We start from the raw sequence: 18,337 nt of genomic DNA, 5'->3' as shown, positions 1-18,337 counted from the left end.
TTCCCATTTTTCGTCATAGCCAGTCACACCAAGCCGTATTTCTACGGTTGTTTTGTTTCACCACTAGAGGGCGGCATAAGAGGGGTTCCCAAACAGCAGTCCTCCATGGACCGCTAGTACAACACATTACAATTGCTACAGGAGCCTCAGCAATTTTCAAGTGGCCGGGAAAGTTTGGGAACCACTGCTTTACACCCAGATGCCATCCTCTCTCTGTCTCCCTAGCTCAGTCAGTAGAGCATTGGACTCTTAATCTCAGAGTTGTGAGTTTGAGCCCCACATTGAGCAAAAGATTCCTGCATTGCAGGGGTTTGGACTAGATGTCCCTTCTATCTCCTGGGACTTTATAATCTTACTCTATATTTGCAAAAACAATCCCACCTCATTTACTGCTCCTTTAAGGGCCAAGACTTCTTTTTACAATCAATGGCAGGTGGGTGGGAGAGAAAGAGAAGAGGTTTCTCTCAAGCAATGATCTCCTACCAACAAAAACAAAGTGTTAGTTTGCACACTTACTAAAAAAAATGTAGCTGGAACCTTTTCACCTATAGATAAAGGGGGGAAATTACGTAGTGCCCCATTCCCTTTGCCCCCCCCCCCAAAAAATCTGAAACACGCAGGATAGGAAGGTATTGTCAAAGCAGGAGTGGAAAACCTATGAGCCTTCAGGTTGCTGAACTCCATCTCCCATCAGCTCCTGCCAGAATGCCCAATGGCCAAGGATGATGGGATTTGTAATCCAGCCACACCTGGAGAGCCAAGGTTGCCTATGCCTGGTTTAGAGAATTTGGCTTCAGAGATGCTCAGAGCAGAGTTCAACAGGTAGGAATGCTTAATATAACACACAAGGAAACTGGTTTTACATTTTATTTTCTGCTACATGCTCTTCCAAGTCCTCCTAGTATTCCCACTGGAGAGACCTGGGTGGGTCCCATGCCTGCATATGTTTGCTCCACAGCTGCCTCTCCCATTCCCTTGGGGGTTTGTTTTGGTCTCTGGGCTGCTGCCGCCTTCTTTTCCAGGGCAGAGGAGCTCCTCTCTCACTTAGCTTCTTGTTCTTTCGCCCACTGTTCTGGCGTTAGCGTTCTCTGCTCAAAGGCGTGAATGTGCTTCAACTCCTCCACTAATACTTCATTGACCAGCCTAGGGAAGGTAGGGAGAGGAGATGGAAATGGGCAAAAGTCCAAGGGCATTCTTGCTTCTAGACTGCATCTTAGTCAGTAACGTAAGTTTTTAAAGTACCACTCTGGCCATTTTTAGCTACCAGCAACAACTTCTAACGCACACAATCAAACAGATTAATTCAAGAAGTCAATGGTGTGGTGCGGAAACTGTTTCACCACTCTTCTCTGTGAAATTTTTTGACATTTCCAAAAATGAACGGCTGCAGATGTGATTAGTAACGTGGGGAATGGGTACAATACTAGTCAAATTGGTTGGCCTCAAAGTCGTAATTAACTTTTTCATACCACTATACAATGAAACATCTGTATCTAATATGCAGCACTTTGGGCTGTTAGTATGTTAGTTTTCAGTGCCTTCATTTCCCCCACCCCTAAAATTTAAACAATGTAAGGGAAGTCTATGCTATTGAATTGTTATGTCTGAAAATTTCCAAGTACTCCAATAAATAAAATTTCCAAGTAAAGCTTTCAGTCTGTTTGAATAAAACATTCAAGCAACATTGTGGGGGGATCAATAATGCAAACAATCATTTAAGTGCTTTTGGAAGAAAGACAATTATACCGCATGTAAGCCTAACATGACATGCATATTTAGTTTTGTTTATTAAATACAAGTCAAATAGCCAACTCCAGATAAGAGCCCCCTCTATTTAAGGCATTTTACTGATTCCAAGTTTTCCAGAAAATAATCACTGCCTGTTTTTATGGACAAAGTTTGTAAAACATTTCCCAAGTCTATTTGGTTTAACGTAATTAAACCTTAGGCAGCTTTGATTTAGCCACTTTGATCACATTAATGAAAAATCAGAACATCAATTAAATAAATTCCAAGGATATGGAAAATGTTGGTGAGTGTGTTTTTGAGATGTACATATTTCATTGTGAACGCAATGGAATTTTGTTAAAGTGCTAAGTGATGTAGACAGGGGTGTAATGAGCCTGGTGTAAGAGCTAAGAGTGTTGGACTAGGACAGTGATGGCCAAACTTGGCCTTCCAGCTGTTTTGGGACTACAATTCCCATCTTCCTGACCAATGGTTCTGTTAGCTAGGGATGATGGGAGTTGTAGTCCAAAAACAGCTGGAGGGCCAAGTTTGGACTAGGATAAGACATCAGCTGTGCCATGAAGCTCATGGAATGACCTTGGGCCAGTCACTCTCAACCTAACATGGTTGTTGTGAAGATAAAATCAGGCAGGGGGCATGTGATCCACCTTGAACTCCCTGTAGCAAAGGTGGGATAGAAATATAAGTAAATGCAAGAACAAAACAATCATGGAAGGGATACTAATATAATAATAATAATTTATTATTTATACCCCGCCCACCTGGCCGGGTCTCCCCGGAATGGCACATGAAGCTGTAGCACTGACAAAAGCAGGTGAGAGATACAAGGAATACTTTATTTGGGAGTCTTTTGACTCAAGATTCTGAATCTTTGAAGAGACACTGCCAACAAGTGAGAGGAGAAGAGAGCTAGCTATGCTAACTCACCCCCTCCCTACTTACCGATGCCGCTGCAGCAGGGCTTTTCCTCGGAATCGTGGGGAAACTACTAGGACTTTGAAGCTTGTGGCACAGCGTCCGGGGGTTGTGTCTTCCACCTCCTTGTGTAAATGGGATGAGGAAAAGGTTGATTATACACAGTTTAGAAGAGGAGTCAACGCAGGCCACACCCCCCCCCCTGCAAATTCATTTCAGGGTAAGATACCTTTGTGTCGTGAAAATACAAAGCAGGCAAGTCAAGCCAAGTACCAAGGTGTGTGCATGATGCGCACCAAGGCGTACAACAGAAACAGTGACGGTCTACTCCCTACTAAGAAGGGTACACCCACTTCTCTTAATCTTACTACAGAAACACTCAAGGCTACTCAAGACTGCAATCCTAGGTACACTTATAGAAAGCAAATCCCAGCAAGCTCAGTGGAAAACATTTAGGATTAGCAGACACGCTTATGACAATGCTAAAAGGCATCCCACAGGTCCTAGAATATAGGTGAGAGTCGTTCTGGTTTGATCTCATTTTAGACGAAATTTAATATCTATCAGATGCATTACTTATCTTTTCCCTTGCACTCCTCAGTTGAGATCCCAGTATTTTAATTGCCAAGATTTGCAGCTGACACCTAACTAGTGTGAGGCTATATTTCTGTGCACACTTTCCTCGGAGTAAGCTCACTAAACACAGCAGCCCTTCCTTCCGAGCAAACCCGGACCAGGCTGGAGCTGGGAGAGAATAAAGAGCGTCCAGTAGCCACGCAGGGAAAAGAGACAGAATGGCTCTACAAACAAAGGAGGCGGCTGGTTCTTTTTCAGAGAAAGAGGGGCGGGTCAAAGGTCCTTGGGGGGGCTACCCGCTTACCACATGCTCGGCCTCGAGCCCCTGGAGCAGCCGCTCCCGCAAGGCCTCACAGCTGAGAGCGCCAGACGCCTCCATGCTGCCCAGGGAAGCGCCCGAGATGAAAGAGAACCACCAAACGCCCCACTTCTGCCTATGGCATACGTCACATCCGCCCCTGGTCTCATTTAACCAATCACATCGTCCAAAAGTCGTGCGTGCTTGCATCACTTCCGCGTAATTTATCATATCATAGAGAAAGAATAAATTAGAGCTGCCCCACCGCCGCAGTCTTTGGGGGGCAAATTGAATTAACTTTCGCTTCTAAATTTGAATGCAAAGTATATATCGATATTATTATCATTATCGTTATTATTACTTTGCCAAAGAGAAGAAATAAGGAATAGAGTGACATTACCCTGAGCCTATCGCAGGCTCAGGGTAATGCAAGCCTATGCCTGTGACTCAGACGCATTGAACTCATTGGGGCTTACTTCTGTATAGATGTGCAGAGGAATGAACTAGAGACATATAAAACCGCCTCCATGTTTAACACCGCTTCGTTAAAATATTCAGAAACGTTTATCTGAGTGTTTATTGTTTTTTTTGTAATTGTTGCAAGCCATATTCTCAAATGTAAACAAAGATATATCTCAATGCAACCCTGTTAAACAATTTAAAGATGAAAAACTACGTTATGAAATAGCGCCTTTATGTAGAATTATAGACTTTTAAAAAATGTTTTCGGCTACTCTTTGACACTAGTTCTGATTAGGTCTCTTAAAGATTTTCTTAGTAACTCTATGCTTCCTGCAGACCCCGTGACGTCACCCGCTCCTCTCGCGGGAGGTTGCCCACCTGAGCGCGACACGTCTTCGCCGCAGCCAATAGAATGCAAACGAGGCCGAACTCAAAAGAAACGGTTAGCCGGACCTAAGGTGGAAGGTTGACAGGTAGCAAGCGGACCGAGATGGGGACAGAAAAGTGGGGTGCAGTGCATGATGGGAAACTGCGGATAGGCTAAGGCGGAGCATGATGGGAAAGGGAGGGACCTCTGTTTGAAAGGCGCAGGGCATGATGGGAAATGCTAAAGTCAGAACTATATACTTGGGGGAAATACAGCGCTAGGGCAGATGTTCAATAGGTGCATCTCTCCCCTCTATGGCAATAAAGAACCCTCGTTGGGCTACTCTTCCTCCAAGAACTGTGTTGACAAGCAGCAGCCCAACATGTCCAAGTCTTCCGTCCATGGAGAGGCAGTGATGCTGGATTTCTGCCCTGCAAGTATCTCTTGAAAAGGAATAAGAGGCGGCAGCCCTATATTGAGCGGCGTGGAAAACAGGAAGGCATTGGAGCAAAGGAAGAGCAGAGGTGAGAGAGGAACAACAGGTACCGCTAGAAGAGAGCGGGACTCTTCGCCTAACGCTTGCTTTCTCCTTCCTTGTAGGTCTGCTCTGACGTGCTTGAGCACTTGGCGGCCGCCATGGTGGTGGAAGTGTGCAACTTCTTTGGGGTCTACCTTCTGTACTGCACCAACCCTCGTTACCATGGCCGAGTCTATGTCGGCTTCACTGTCAATCCCGAGCGACGCATCAATCAGCACAATGGCGGGAAGCGACGCGGTGGGGCTTGGAAGACGAGCGGCCGTGGTCCTTGGTAATGCATATTAGCCAAGGAATCAGCGTTGTTCAAAGTCAGACATTTGGCCTATCCAGCTCAGTAGTTGTCGACCACTGACTGGCCGCACCTCTCCAGGGTTTTATACTTGGTGGGTGGAGGGGAGCTTTCCCAGGCCAGCCTTAACTCGATATATCAGAAATTGAACTTGGGATTTTCTGCCTGTAAAGCACGTATTCTACTACTGAGCTATGACTTTCAAAATTTCCTTTTCTATGTCTTTCATCTCGGTATGTCCATTTTCTAGGCCAACCATTTTGAGACTTCAGTGCATACTGGGAACTAGACTTTCTAGGCTGTGCATGCTGGGAAATCGAATTTTCCTTCCTTTCTCGTTGCAGGGACATGGTGCTGATCATCCACGGTTTCCCTTCTGATGTGGCTGCTCTGCGGGTAAGGCCCTTCTCAATTTCTGCTCACCTTCCTTTTCCTTTTTAGCAGTGGGGTTCCTTTCCCCACAACTGCTAGTCCCCCACAAACCTAAGCAATCTCCTTTGATTTCCTCTCCTTCCCATGCAGTTTGAGTGGGCTTGGCAGCATCCACACTCCTCCCGCCGCCTCACTCACGTGACCCGCCGCACTTCACGGGAGCGTCAGTTTGACTTCCACCTGCGTGTCTTAGCCCACATGCTCCAAACTGCTCCTTGGTGCCGTCTGCCCCTCACCATTCGCTGGCTCAAGCAGGAATATTGCAGGGACTTCCCTGCAGGCCTGGAACCTCCACTACACATGCCGGTGGCCTTTGGGCAGGTCCGAGCTGTCAAGACCAAGGGGGTGAAGGCTTCAGAGGTGAATGTGGCTACCCCAAAACGCTGCAGCATCTGTCTGAAAAAATTCCAGGTAATACTGGGTCTGGGATATTTGGTATCCTACCCACCTGTCTTCATGGACTGGCTGGATGCAGAGGAATGGCACTAGCTGGGGAAGGGAAGAAGGCTCAGAGCCCGGGGAGTGGTGGTGCGATGACTGTGAGTGGTCAGAGGGAGAAGAGGGAGCAGACTGGGAGATATCGGAAGCTGAAGAGGTAACAAGGCTTGGTGAGCAGGAAGAGGCTGTGGCAGAGAGCAGTCCAGACACAGAAGCAGAGGGGGGTCAGGAGGCAGAGTGGGGGGAGGCTGCTGAAGAAGCCAGGCAGTCTCCTCCTTTCTTCTGGTCTCCCAGAAGAGGGAGAGGAATGAAGAGGGTGGAGCAAAGAGAGACTAGACCAAGGAGTCTCAGGTTCCTGGGGAAGGACCTATGGTAGAAGCCTTAGAGCAGGCATCCCCAAACTTCGGCCCTCCAGATGTTTTCGGCCCTCCAGATGTTTTGGACTACAATTCCCATCTTCCCCAAACACTGGTCCTGTTAGCTAGGGATCATGGGAGTTTTAGGCCAAAACATCTGGAGGGCCGCAGTTTGGGGATGCCTGCCTTAGAGAGTGGTGGGGAGGCGGGGACCTTCAGTTCTCACAATTGCCTCCTTGGGGCAAGACCTACTGGGAAGAGCTGCTGTGATCACTAGGCCTGCATTGTTTTGTTTTGGGTTTTTTTTTCATTGGCACCAGATGTTCTATTGCTGGCCTGCCCCTGACTCCAGCTCCTGACACCTGTCAAAGTTGGGCCGCAGAGGTAGGGGGACAGAGAAAGATCAGGGCTGAAAAGGTTCCCCGCCTCTCCTTTAGCAGGAGAATGGATTGGAGTGAGTGGGGCGGGGAATGAGGGCTACAAGCCGGCATTCCTGGATGGTTTGAGAGGTGGGGTCTATGGAATGAGAGTCGGTTGCCAGACTTCTGAAATCATCTGGGGGAGATTTGAATTTGGGGGAATTGGAACTTTGAAGTCAGGACACACTGGCTGTCGGAGAATGCAAAAGCCCTACTAGATCAAGCCGAAGGTTGATGCAGTCCAGTCCTGTTCTCACAATGGCCAACCAGGTGCCTATGGGAAGCCAGAAAGCAGGGCCTGAGAGCAGCAGCACTACTCTCCTCCCTGGTGATTCACCACAGGTGATATCCAGAGGCACCCTGCCTCCGACAGTAGGGGGGAAACACAGTCATTGCTGTACGCCTTTATGAGAGAGGAATTGGTGCTGTTTCCTCCTGTGTCTGTTATTGGAGTAGGGATTAAGCTGGAAGGAGTTGTGGACTGTATTTTGGATTTCATCCCCCTCTGCAGGATGGTGACAATGACATCCCCTTGCACTGCTTCCACCCTGGCTGCACCATGGCTGCTCATATGACTTGTTTGTCTCGGGCTTTCCTAGAAAAAGAGCCACTTCACTTCCTGCCAATCGAAGGGCAATGCCCGGGGTAAGCAACTCCTCCTGCGCACTGGCAGAATTAAAAGAGGTTGGAGCAGGTTGACAGAATTTGAAATGCTGGCACTGAGCTGGCACTGAGCCTGCCCCAGCTACCCCACTGAGAAAATCCTGCTTTCTCCCCCTTTCCCCCAGCTGCAAGAATCTTGTGCTCTGGGGGGACCTGGTTCGTCACCATAAAGGCTGTTACGGCAACCTAGAAGCTGATCCCACCTCCTCCCAGGTAAAGGCCTCTAGACACTATTTCTATATTTGACTAGTTTGTGCTGGGAACTATATTGTGTTCAAGCAGATAGATTGGGGTTGCCATATTTCAAACAGTTAAAAATCTGGACATTTTTAAATGTCCGCTATTTTTAAGGAAAATCGCCAAGAGCGACACTGCTGGCGTGGGTTGCCGTATGTCCGGATTTTACCAGGCATTTTAGCGATTTCCCCCCCAGACACTGCTTCCAACTGCAGTATTCCGGTTACGTCCGGGAAATTCCGGCTGCATGGAAACCCTAAGATAGATGTACACCCTTGTCATAATTTAAGCCCATCCCTGTCCCATACTGTATAAGGCTTTCTCCTCCAACCAGCTCCCTTTCCTTCCAATCGGGTTAATCTCCTGCCTGTGCTACTTAAATTCTACCTCTTTTATTTGGCCACATCACCTCTGGCATAAGCCCCACCTGTTCCACTCTGCTATGTTGTACCTTGCATGTTAATCCATTTCCTTCCTTTTATGCTGCAGGAGCATTGGACTAATGAGCTGCAGCTGTGAAGGAGGAGTCCTGTGCTTTTGCAAAAGCTGTCCATGGCTGACCTTTCATCCTCTTGGGCAGCGGAAGAGTGCCCAGGAATTCCAACACTTTGTGTGACCCTTCCGAAAATCCCAGCATGCTCTCTTCCTCTTCCCTGGATCAGCTCCTGTGTTTGCTTCTTCCCCGGCTGGATCTGGGCTCTTTTAAGCTTCCAGCCCCAGAATCATGCGACTAACAAGTGAAATAATTAATTCTCTTAAGTGAAATGATTAAATAAAAGGACTGAAGGATTCAGCAGGATGTCTATGAAATAAGAAAAGCAGGGGTGGGAGAAATCAAGACTTGCAAGATGAATGGAAAGCTCTCGTCCTCCAGGATTTTCTGGCTGGGAACCACAGAGGGTGGATGTTCCAGTGCATTGGGACAATGGTGGGAATTGTGCCACTGGCATTCAAAACATTGAAAGGACAGAGCAGAGCAAATCGGGGCCAGATCAACAAGAGAAAGCACCCGAAAAAGAGTAGTGGAGGGGAACCTGTGGCCTTTCACGTGTTGCTGGAATACAGCTCCCATCATCTCTGCGCTTTGGCCATGCTGGCTGGGGCTGATGGCCAATGGAGTCCAACAGCAGGCTCCCAACTAGTGCCCTGGAATGTGGTCAAAATTAGGACAATTTGATATCATGCCTATTGCACTGGGTGCTCATACTGAACAAGGAAATGGCATGTTTCTTGACCATACAAAAAATACAGTAGGTTCTTGAGGCAATAGTTGTACTTCATATTTGCATGATTTTTTTCCTCTGTTCAAAGCACTTACAATTCCGCCCCTTAGGCTAATATTATCCCTATATTGCAAAGGAGAGGACTCAGTGAATAGTGGCACACCTAAAGCCGCTAAGTGAATGAAATGAAAAGTTCAGCCAGAGACTTCTCACTGTTAAAGTATGTCGAGGGTATGTTTACTAATTCTTGAAAGCTGCTTTATAGAGGCCCAGTTCACATGTTAATGCTAAGCCAAACCATGGCTTAGCCCCAGCAGTTGGCATGACCAGGGAGGAAATCTGTGGCTTTGGTCTGGACATCAACATGTTTGCACATCTGCGCTAAGTCATGGGCTTTGTGTTTTCAGAACAAGTAGATCCTCCATTAAAATGTGATCTTCTCCCAGCATAATCAGAGTTCTAGATCTTAAAGAGGCTAAAATAAAGCCCAAAGAGGCTAAAATAAAGCCCAAGAGCATATATAAATGAGCCCCCCAACAAACTTAAAAACCCTTAATTACCCATAATGACCACATGAACAGATCTGCAAATGCTTACGCCTGCGTCTATTTTGTGCTATTTTAAACAAGATCCAATATTGCACTTAGAGGAAAGCTCAGTTTCTCTCCCCCCCCCCAACACATAAACAACACGTTTTTTAAAAAAACCCTGTGTGCTTCTGCTCTGCTCTTTTAGGAATTGCAACCATTGATAGAACAGGACTATGAGAGCCTTGAATAGCAAGAGGCATCCTGCTTAGGGAACAACAGCAACTGTTGCCAGGTTTTATTAGAACCGATGTCTTGGTTTTTCAATGTTTGAATTTTTTTTTTGTAAGTGGTTTTTGTACCACATTTTGGGAAACTGGGAAATAAATTATTAAATAAACAGAAGCGCCATTGATTTTCCATTTCTAAAGAGTTAAAAGTTAAAATACACCACCGACAGCCAAGCCAGTTACACCGTGCATTACTCAACCTGTAGGGGCACAATCACTATCCTGCATAAGTAGTAAGCCGTGCCAAGGAATCACGGCAGGACCCTGCAAAGCGTTCAGCAACAAGAGCCATTGCCCAGAATGGGAGGCTGGGACATTTCTTATTTCCCTATCCAGCCCTCCCTTTCCAATCTGGGCTGCCAAATTTTCGACCAGCCGCTGCACTTGTAAGCCTTTAACAGCCTCAAGATGTGTAGATCAGTGTTTCTCAACCAGTGTGCCTCCAGATGTTTTGGGACTACGACTCCCATCATTCCTGACCACTGGTCTTGCTAGCTAGGATGATGGGAGTTGTAGTCCCAAAACATCTGGAGGCACACTGGTTGAGAAACACTGGTGTAGATATTCACAACTGGTAGTGTTATCCCCATGCTGAGAAGCTGGTTGATTTTATGCACCTAGAGCAACTAATAAAGGCACAAGAGCACATTTGGCCAGTGCTTTTCTTGGTCAGTTGGCAATCCTATTTCCAGCTCAAGGCTTGGAGTTTTACATGAGTTAGGCTGTACCCTATTTCCCCCTGGGCTCCATTGCAGGCATCACTTTTGCGAGCCCAACATGCTCCTGCTTGTTGGGGTTGCCTTTTAAATGCTTAAGAACAAAACAAGCGCCTACTAAATCAGGCCAGTGGCCAATCTCTCACCTAGCATCCTGTTCTCACAGTGGCCACCCAGATACACATGGGAAACTCTTCCCTTCTGTACCTTCCAGCTTCAGCCTGTTGCCACAATGTGAACAGTCAGTTTCAGGCATGGGTACAGCAAAGTGCTGAAAGTGTACTCCTGACTTGGCAAAGCTTGCTTGGATACAAAAACGTTGAGTGAGACGCTCAAAATTTGCAGTCCTCCCAGTGGCATCTGCTGGTTTGCGCTCAGAATCCTGCCCATGTCCCGATACATATTCTACCTTCAGCTCCAGCAAGTAATCCCATGATAACGTTAAATAAATAGATGAAACCTGACCCAGGGCTGCCTTTCTGGATCCAATGACAATGGATAGTTTTCCTTTCTCTTAAGATGCTCCCACAGTTTCACGACTTCGCCAAATGACAGAACGGATAGTACAGACCCTTCTCCCCCACCCCTCCCCACCCCCTGGAAGCTGCTTGCCCTCAGACATCCATTGATCATCAGATTCGAGATGCACACAAGCAACAAATGCTCTAGAAGCCACCCCTCTGCCAACAGCATAGCCTGCCTTCCGAGCCTCCCAGCGCAAACACTCGGCTGCAGCCTCTTCGCCTCTGGATACAGGAGTAAATTCCCTTGCTCTCTGCTCAAATCTGTCGCACCAACAGGAGACAGCGGGGACTTCGTCAAGACCTTCCTTGGCTGCAACAAAATGAGGTGGTGTGTTATCGTAAGAAACCAAAAATTCATTTCTTGTCAATTTGGTCCATAATGACAGCCAATGCAGTGTGGCGGTTGGTGTCTGACTAAAACCTGAGAGACCAGGGTTCAAATCCCCACTCAGCCATGAAGCTCCCTGGATGACCTTGGGCTAGGGTTGCCAGACTCAATAGAGGACAGGACTTCTGTGCCTTTAGTTGCCCTGCTCTCTTTTGAGTCTGGAAACCTTAAAGAGAAACCAGCAGACCCTTTGTTTAATTTCCAAGCAAAGGGTCTGCTGGTTTCTCTTTAAGGTTTCCAGACTCAAAAGAGAGCAGGGCAATTAAAGGCACAGAAGTCCTGTCCTCTATTGAGTCTGGCAACTGTAACCACAAGGGTCAAATCCCTGCAATGCAGGAATCTTTTGCCCAACGTGGGATCCGAACCCACAACCCTGAGATTAAGAGCCTCATGCTCTACCGACTGAGCTATCCCTAATTCAGGCTGAGTTTGAACGCAGAAAGTGTGGAACCGACGCTCCTGGGTTCTACCACTTCAGAATACAAAGGGAGGGGTGGCTTGCCGGAATGTTCGCCCACATGTAAACAAGCACATACACACAGCTGAACATAGGCCCCATCTGCACCATCAATTGATAGCAGTATCATGCCAATAAAGTAACATGGCTTGCCCAAAAGAAACCTGGGAACTGTAGTTTTTAAAAGGGTTTTCTGAGAGTTGTTAGATAAGGCCTACTCGTCTCATGGGGCTACAATTCCCAACACTCCCTGGGAAGAGGAAGCGACTGTTACACCACTCTGGGGATTGCAGCTCTGTGAGGGGAACAGGGGTCTCTCCTAACAACCAACAGTCAAAACAGGTTTCTCAGCCCACCCTCTTCATGCGGCTCAGGACTGCAATACCTCAAGCACTGCCTCTCTCCATATGATCCTACTAGGACCCTGAAATCATCTTCTGTGGCCCTTTTTCGTGTGTCTCCTCCATGAAAGTCCGGAGGGTGGCAACACAAGAACGGGCCTTTTCTGCAGTGGCTCCCTGTTTGTGCAATGCTCTCACCAGAGAGGTTCGGCTAGTGCCTTTATTATACACCTTTAGGTGCCAGGCAAAAACATTCCTCTTCCACCAACTCTTTGGCTGATTGACATCAATGCCTTTGGCATTGTGGGTGGGTGGGATTATTAGGCTGTTGTTAGTTTTATTACGTATTTTGTGTTTTTTATATTGTGCTTTTATGTTGTGAACTGCCCTGCAATCTACTACTACTAATAATAATAATAATAATAATGCTTCCTTTCTACTGGCACACATCCACCTAAAGGTGGGCCACCCCCACCCCCACAAGAGGAACGGAAGGCAGCTCCTACCACGAATGACGCCTCTGGTGGTTCACGACGTGCGACCTCCGTGTGAATCTCTTCCCGCAGTAAGCGCACTGGTGGGGCTTCTCCCCTGAGTGAACGAGGAGGTGCTTCGTGAGGGTCGTGTTCCTGTTGAAGCTGTTCCCGCATTCTGGGCACTGGTAGGGCTTCTCGCCCGTGTGGATCCTCTCGTGCCGAATGAGGTCCCACCTCTTGCGGAACCTTTTCCCGCACTCCTTGCACAGGTGGCGCTTCGCTTCTGGGTCGGCGAGGACCCCTCTGAGCCCCCTGTCCTTGATGACCCGGACCGAGAGGCAGCCCCCCTTCTGCTGCATCCCCACACCGCGCTCGCTCCCGTGCGGCCTTCTAGGGTCGCCTCTTGGGAAAACAGCCTCCCCGAATCCCCCCGGAGCTCTCCTTCCCGGCTCCTCCACCGCGGGCTGGTGCAGCTCCTTGGCCACAGCTCTGCTTGCAAAGTAGCTTTCTGTTGGGAGAAAAGAGAGAGGGGCGTTTGGGGTAGAGGCACCAACATGCCATGCTCTGCATGCTGGCGATCTCAGCCTCAGTCCTGAGAAAGGAGAGCCAAGCAGAGCTCCTGGGAACTGCAGTTTGTTAAAGGGCGCTGTATTGCAGAAACCTAATCCTACAAAAGTGGAAAAGCCATCCTTCCGAGGCACTTCCCTGCTGCAATTACCTTGCAAGCTGTTATCCTCGTCAGCTGGTTTGGCTTCCCTGCGAAGATGTCTCTGTGTCGAGTCCGACAGGTCTACAATGGGGGAGTTTACAATAACCATCTCAATCGGCACCGTTATCTGAAAGGAACAGAACGGGAAATGGTTGAATTTAGCTTGCGCGGAAACGGATGCCGAGTGGCGCCCATAGAAGCTCAGCTTCTGTATTTAACAAAGTCAGGTTTCTAGCCATTATGGGTGCACAAAGATAAGTTTCAATTGCATGGGTTTGAAGTGAAATGTTTCGCCAGAAGAAAAAAGAAAGCGTGGTCAAGACTCCCTGTGCCCAAGTGGTGAGATTTCCCATACAAATGTTGGCGGTGACCACCATGTACGGTTTCGGGAGAAAGGCAGGATATATAATAACAATAATATCATCTGAAGGATGTGAATAAATAAGTGCTAGTAGCCAGGGTGCACCGAAGAATTGATGCTTTTGAATTATGGTGCTGGAGGAGACTCTTGAGAGTCCCATGGACTGCAAGAAGATCAAACCTATCCATCCTTAAGGAAATCAGCCCTGAGTGCTCCCTGGAAGGACAGATCGTGAAGCTGAGGCTCCAATACTTTGGCCACCTCTTGAGAAGAGAAGAATCCTTGGAAAAGACCCTGATGTTGGGAAAGATGGAGGGCACTAGGAGAAGGGGACGACAGAGGACCAGATGGTTGGACAGTGTTCTCGAAGCTACGAACATGAGTTTGACCAAACTGCGGGAGGCAGTGCAAGACAGGAGTGCCTGGCGTGCTATGGTCCATGGGGTCACGAAGAGTCGGACACGACTAAACGACTAAACAACAAGCAGCCAGGGTGCATACAGAATACACAGAGCTTTCTCGATCAGAGCAGAAACACTGGACGAGGGAAAGTGGAGCGGCAGCCTTGTCGGGAATGAAACCAGAAAAGACCTGCAGTCGCTGTGCCTCAAGAGGCTGGCAGTGTGTGATGCAATCACCACAGCTAGTATATGGACAGAGTTTGTTGACAAGCTCCACCCCCCCCCCCAATTCTGTGGTGAGGCATAACCTTCCCACTTTTAGATGAAACCACAGCCCACTTTGTGTTGGCCACATGGGGCTACAGCGGATTTATAATTGGTCTCCTGTGCATCCAACACACACACAATCTACGCTGCTTTTAGAGGCAAAAAATTCAATATCTGCTGTTACTCGTTACTTTGTAGGTATTTTTTTAAAAGTACATATACAGTGGAACCTCGGTTGTCAAATGCTTCGGAAGTCGAACGTTTCAGCTTTCGAATGCCAACAACCCAGAAGTGAATGCTTCCGTTTTCGAACGCACCTCGGAAGTCAAACGGCTCCTGTGGCGCATTTACCCATTTTTTCAATGGATTTTGCTGACAGCTCATTGCGCCTCGGTTCTCAAACGTTTTGGAAGTCAAACGGTCTTCCAGAACGGATTACGTTCGACAACCGAGGTTCCACTGTATTCAGGGAAATATGGAATCTTCCAGGGCAATTCTCAAGATGACATGCACCCTCGTGCCTATTTTTCACACTGTTCTTGGACTATGAAAGGCTGATTAGCCCCTTAGTGAAATATCCCCACCCTTCCTGCTAGGCAGAATTCAATTTCCTGTTTGCAAACCCATGAGACCTTCTCAGCACCCCCAGAAAAGACCAGGGAAGATTACATCCCTTACCTGTTGGGCCCATCTCTCAGTCTCCTGCTGCTCCTGCAAAAACTCCTCAGCCAGAGCCACGGCCCGGTCGCAGGTCTCAGGCCCACGTTCCCTGATCCAGTCTTGCATTTCCTGCGGCAGGATGACAAGGAACTGCTCCAGGATCAGCAGGTCCAAGATCTGCTCCTTGGTCTGGCTCTCAGGCCTCAGCCAACGGTGGCAAAGCTCCTGGAGCTGCTGGCACGTTCCTCGTGGCCCCTCGGTGTCCTGGTAACAGAAGTGCCGAAAGCCTTGGCGATGGGCCTCTGTGGCCATGTAGCTGTCCAGCCTCAAAATGGCCACCTTCACCTTCCCATAGTCACCCTTGTCTTTCGCATCCAAACCAAAATAGGCCTGCTGGGCTTGGCCACTGAGGACGGGCACAAGTCGAGTTACCCACTCCTCTCTAGGCCACTGAGAAGCATCGGCCACTCGCTCAAAGGTGGCCAGGTAGGCCTCGGTGCTGCCCCCCTGGGACAGAGGAGGCAACTGTGGGTTGTCCCGCACTGAGGACGCCACTGGAGTGGGCACCACCTCCAACAGCCGCTGCCATTGGCAATCCCAGCTCTGAGGCTGCTCCTCTGCCAGCTCCTGCTTCACCCTGGGCACAGACGCTCCTCTCGCTAGCTCCTCAGCAGCGCCACCGGGGCTTACGCTGGAGAATTTCCCATTTCCTTCTGGTGAAGCGCTCGCTGCTTGGCTCTGGGCCTCCATTTTGACTCGAACCGGCAATGGGAGTCCCAGGTCTGCCATTTCTCCTTGGGGAGCCGCCATTTTGGGAGTGGGCGTTGAAGTTTGGCCACTTTGCTTCTCAAGAGACTGCTGCTGCAGCGGCTGCTTTCTCTTGGTTTCAGTTTCTCACGCTGAGGAGAAAGGCCTCTCAATCTCTTGACTTGGCCTGCGGTTAGAATAATCTGTGGTGAGGCAGCGAAGGCATTGTCCTGTCATGAAAAGTGGAACACTCTTAGCCCAGGACCGATCATCTGAAAATTGTTCCATTTTTATTCTCACCCCATCTAATATTCCTGTCCCCAGGTGCACAAGGAAGGGGGGGGGAACCACAATCCCTGGCATGGCTGACAATACCACAAGATCCCTCAGATAAAGTAAAATACAAGTTGATAACCATGTTTGCCCTTCCAACAACACCTGCTAGTTATTATATATGGTGGTCAGCCATCTTGGCATCTGGTGCAGACACAACCACTATCCATGCACTGTTACTTGATAAGAGCATTTAAATGAGATGGAAGCCATATAGAAAAATGCTTTATGCATTTAAGTGCTTAGTCCAGTGTGGTGTAGTAGCTGGAGTGTCTGACTAGGACTTCAGAGGCCAGGGTTCAAATCCTCTCACTCGGTCATAAACCTCACTGGGTGAGGTGACCTTGAGCCAGTCAGTGCCTCTCAGCCTAACCCACCTCACAGGGTTGTCATGGAAATTGAGGAAGGGAAGAACCATGTATGCGACCATCTACAGCTCTTTGGAGAAAATGGCGGGATATAAATGCAATAAATAATATCTACTACCAAGTTGCACTTGGTCACAGACTCAAGACTGATGAAGTGGGCCTAACTACTGTATTTTATCTTTCGCTTTCAATGCAGCTGGGTGGAAGGGCTGTTTGCTGATTTATTTATTTTTATTATCTATAAACCGATAAACATGCAAAATTCTATAGTGGTAGGGAACAAGAAAATGAAAAAAGAAGTGAAAATGGATAAACACTTCTACAGAAAAGAAAGAAAAGTCAGATCCGACAAAATGTATACAGTACAATGTTAGGGAGCTGTTCTGAGAGGAGCTGGAATAGGATAAGAACACAAGAAGGCCCTTGCTGGATCAGGCCAATGTCCCATCTAGTCTGCATCCTGTTCCCACAGTGGCCAGCCTGGTGATAGGTCCACCTCCCACCCCCGTGGGCCAAGGCATTGCTGCCTCAGAAACTTCCTACAGTAAAAAAAAAAAAACACTAGTACAACCGAGACAGAGTGAGCTAGGCTAAAAAAACAAAAAACTAAGATGCTTCAATTTCTTGATCTGCAGGGAGCAGGTGGTGCCCTTGACTCAACGTGCAAGTTTAAAAAAGGGCACACTCCACCGACCGGTCCTTCGTAGTACAGCGAAATCTCGATGGACCATGCCAGGAAATGATCCCACCTCATTCTGCGCTCTCTCTCGCTCTCTGTGTGTGCACGCGAGCATATATATCTATACAGTACTGTAGAATGATATACAGTCCAGGCTGGATCTACGAAAAGGGAGTGTACAAACGCGTGTCAGGTCATCTTTCAGCAGCCTTCCAAAGACAGCAAGGAAGAGAGTGTGTCATGTGTGCATTTGCAAGGGCAAGCAGGTAGCCCTAGTCCAGGTGTGATCCCAACCCCCACGGTCCCCTCCTCGCCCCCCGCCCGAACCAGGGAGCAGAAAACTCCGGAGCAGAAGGGGGACCACGTGGCCCTCGGAGGGAGGAAATGATTCTCTTCCTACCTTTTGCGTCCCTCCTGGCAGCTTCTCTCCACCCACATCTGGAGGCTCGCACTGCGCAGCCTCTCTGGCTTTGCTGCTGCTGCTGCTGCTCTAACAGGGGCGGGGGGGCGGGGCGGCGCGCGAGGGGGACCAAAAGCCACTTTCAGTTCCTTCTCCACTTTGGGCGGAACGGGAAAGTGCCGTAGCATTTTGCATCCCCTTCTTCGGGTCTCTCGGAGCCTCTCTAGGCTCAGGGGCTTTGTTTTTGATTTTTTAACCCTTCGAGTATTTCCGCATACGGCTAGCAGCTTCTGTGCTGAAGTTGACTTGGCTAAGGATGGGCGAATCGTGTCTGTTTTGGGTACTCTCAGTTTCTCGTTTTCCGGCCTGAAGTTCAGCTCTTCACATTTCCACATGCAGCTTTGTTTGTTTTAAAGTCTTTATGAAAACCCATCAGCATTCTTAGGGTGAAATTTTCCTAATAACGTTCCTATGTGCAATCTTGCCTCACCTGCACGTTTTTGTAAAGCAATATTTGCAAATGGAATCGTGGAATCTTAGAGTTGGACGGGTCTCCGAGGGTCATCAAGTGCACCCCCTGCAGTGCAGGGATCTCAGCTAAAGCATCCATGACAGATGGCCATCCAATTTCTGTTTAAAAACCTCCAAGGAAGGAGAGTCCACCAACTCTCCTATGAGTCCGTTCCACTGTCAAACAGCTCTTATTGTCAGAAAGCTTTTCTGAATGTTTA

The 18,337-nt window shown here is 48.3% G+C and overlaps 3 protein-coding genes across 5 annotated transcripts; 1 reads left to right on the top strand and 2 right to left on the bottom strand.

The window, feature by feature from the left end:
* Window positions 1–852: 852 nt before the first annotated feature.
* BOLA2B (bolA family member 2B) lies at window positions 853–3,669 on the bottom strand. The gene is made up of 3 exons (XM_035135020.2): window positions 3,545–3,669; window positions 2,692–2,789; window positions 853–1,143 (listed from the first exon to the last, which is right to left on the bottom strand). The coding sequence occupies exons 1-3, from the start codon at window positions 3,617–3,619 to the stop codon at window positions 1,041–1,043; spliced, it is 276 nt and encodes a 91-aa protein (XP_034990911.1). The 5' UTR covers window positions 3,620–3,669; the 3' UTR covers window positions 853–1,040.
* A 705-nt stretch (window positions 3,670–4,374) lies between these two features.
* SLX1A (SLX1 homolog A, structure-specific endonuclease subunit) lies at window positions 4,375–10,084 on the top strand. 2 transcript variants are annotated; one of them, XM_035135018.2, is made up of 8 exons: window positions 4,375–4,473; window positions 4,694–4,891; window positions 4,968–5,176; window positions 5,539–5,590; window positions 5,717–6,037; window positions 7,351–7,484; window positions 7,628–7,715; window positions 8,229–10,084. In XM_035135018.2, exons 3-8 carry the CDS (start codon window positions 5,004–5,006, stop codon window positions 8,256–8,258), a joined length of 798 nt encoding a protein of 265 aa, XP_034990909.1. In that variant the 5' UTR covers window positions 4,375–4,473; window positions 4,694–4,891; window positions 4,968–5,003; the 3' UTR covers window positions 8,259–10,084. The 2 variants fall into 2 exon arrangements, with proteins under 2 accessions (XP_034990909.1, XP_034990908.1); XM_035135017.2 differs by lacking the exon at window positions 4,375–4,473 and having other exon boundaries at window positions 4,520–4,891.
* Window positions 10,085–11,097: 1,013 nt separating this feature from the next.
* On the bottom strand, window positions 11,098–17,693 carry LOC118094505 (zinc finger and SCAN domain-containing protein 31). Of its 2 annotated transcripts, none has more exons than XM_035135013.2 (5): window positions 17,607–17,693; window positions 15,098–16,013; window positions 13,400–13,517; window positions 12,712–13,189; window positions 11,098–11,329 (listed from the first exon to the last, which is right to left on the bottom strand). In XM_035135013.2, the coding sequence occupies exons 2-5, from the start codon at window positions 15,887–15,889 to the stop codon at window positions 11,314–11,316; spliced, it is 1,404 nt and encodes a 467-aa protein (XP_034990904.1). In that variant the 5' UTR covers window positions 15,890–16,013; window positions 17,607–17,693; the 3' UTR covers window positions 11,098–11,313. The 2 variants fall into 2 exon arrangements, with proteins under 2 accessions (XP_034990904.1, XP_034990903.1); XM_035135012.2 differs by having other exon boundaries at window positions 15,098–16,056; window positions 17,607–17,673.
* Window positions 17,694–18,337: the final 644 nt, after the last annotated feature.

This window comes from Zootoca vivipara, chromosome 13, assembly GCF_963506605.1.
Source record: "Zootoca vivipara chromosome 13, rZooViv1.1, whole genome shotgun sequence".
Classification (NCBI taxonomy): Eukaryota; Metazoa; Chordata; class Lepidosauria; order Squamata; family Lacertidae; genus Zootoca; species Zootoca vivipara.
The sequence above is the reverse complement of the archived record's forward strand: the minus strand, read 5'-3'. Positions and strand labels throughout refer to the sequence as shown.

Excerpts from the sequence above, each read along its gene's own strand:
- BOLA2B (XM_035135020.2), bottom strand. The coding sequence starts at position 3,619 with ATGGAGGCGTCTGGCGCTCTCAGCTGTGAGGCCTTGCGGGAGCGGCTG. Across the intron at positions 2,790-3,544 it reads GGCTCGAGGCCGAGCATGTG|GAGGTGGAAGACACAACCCC; the intron begins GTAAGCGGGTAG and ends CATTTACACAAG. Across the intron at positions 1,144-2,691 it reads GCCCTGCTGCAGCGGCATCG|GCTGGTCAATGAAGTATTAG; the intron begins GTAAGTAGGGAG and ends TACCTTCCCTAG.
- LOC118094505 (XM_035135013.2), bottom strand. The coding sequence starts at position 15,889 with ATGGCGGCTCCCCAAGGAGAAATGGCAGACCTGGGACTCCCATTGCCG. Across the intron at positions 13,518-15,097 it reads CTGAGAGATGGGCCCAACAG|ATAACGGTGCCGATTGAGAT; the intron begins GTAAGGGATGTA and ends TGTTCCTTTCAG. Across the intron at positions 13,190-13,399 it reads CGAGGATAACAGCTTGCAAG|AAAGCTACTTTGCAAGCAGA; the intron begins GTAATTGCAGCA and ends TTCTCCCAACAG.
- SLX1A (XM_035135018.2), top strand. The coding sequence starts at position 5,004 with ATGGTGGTGGAAGTGTGCAACTTCTTTGGGGTCTACCTTCTGTACTGC. Across the intron at positions 5,591-5,716 it reads CTGATGTGGCTGCTCTGCGG|TTTGAGTGGGCTTGGCAGCA; the intron begins GTAAGGCCCTTC and ends CTTCCCATGCAG. Across the intron at positions 6,038-7,350 it reads TCTGTCTGAAAAAATTCCAG|GATGGTGACAATGACATCCC; the intron begins GTAATACTGGGT and ends CCCCCTCTGCAG.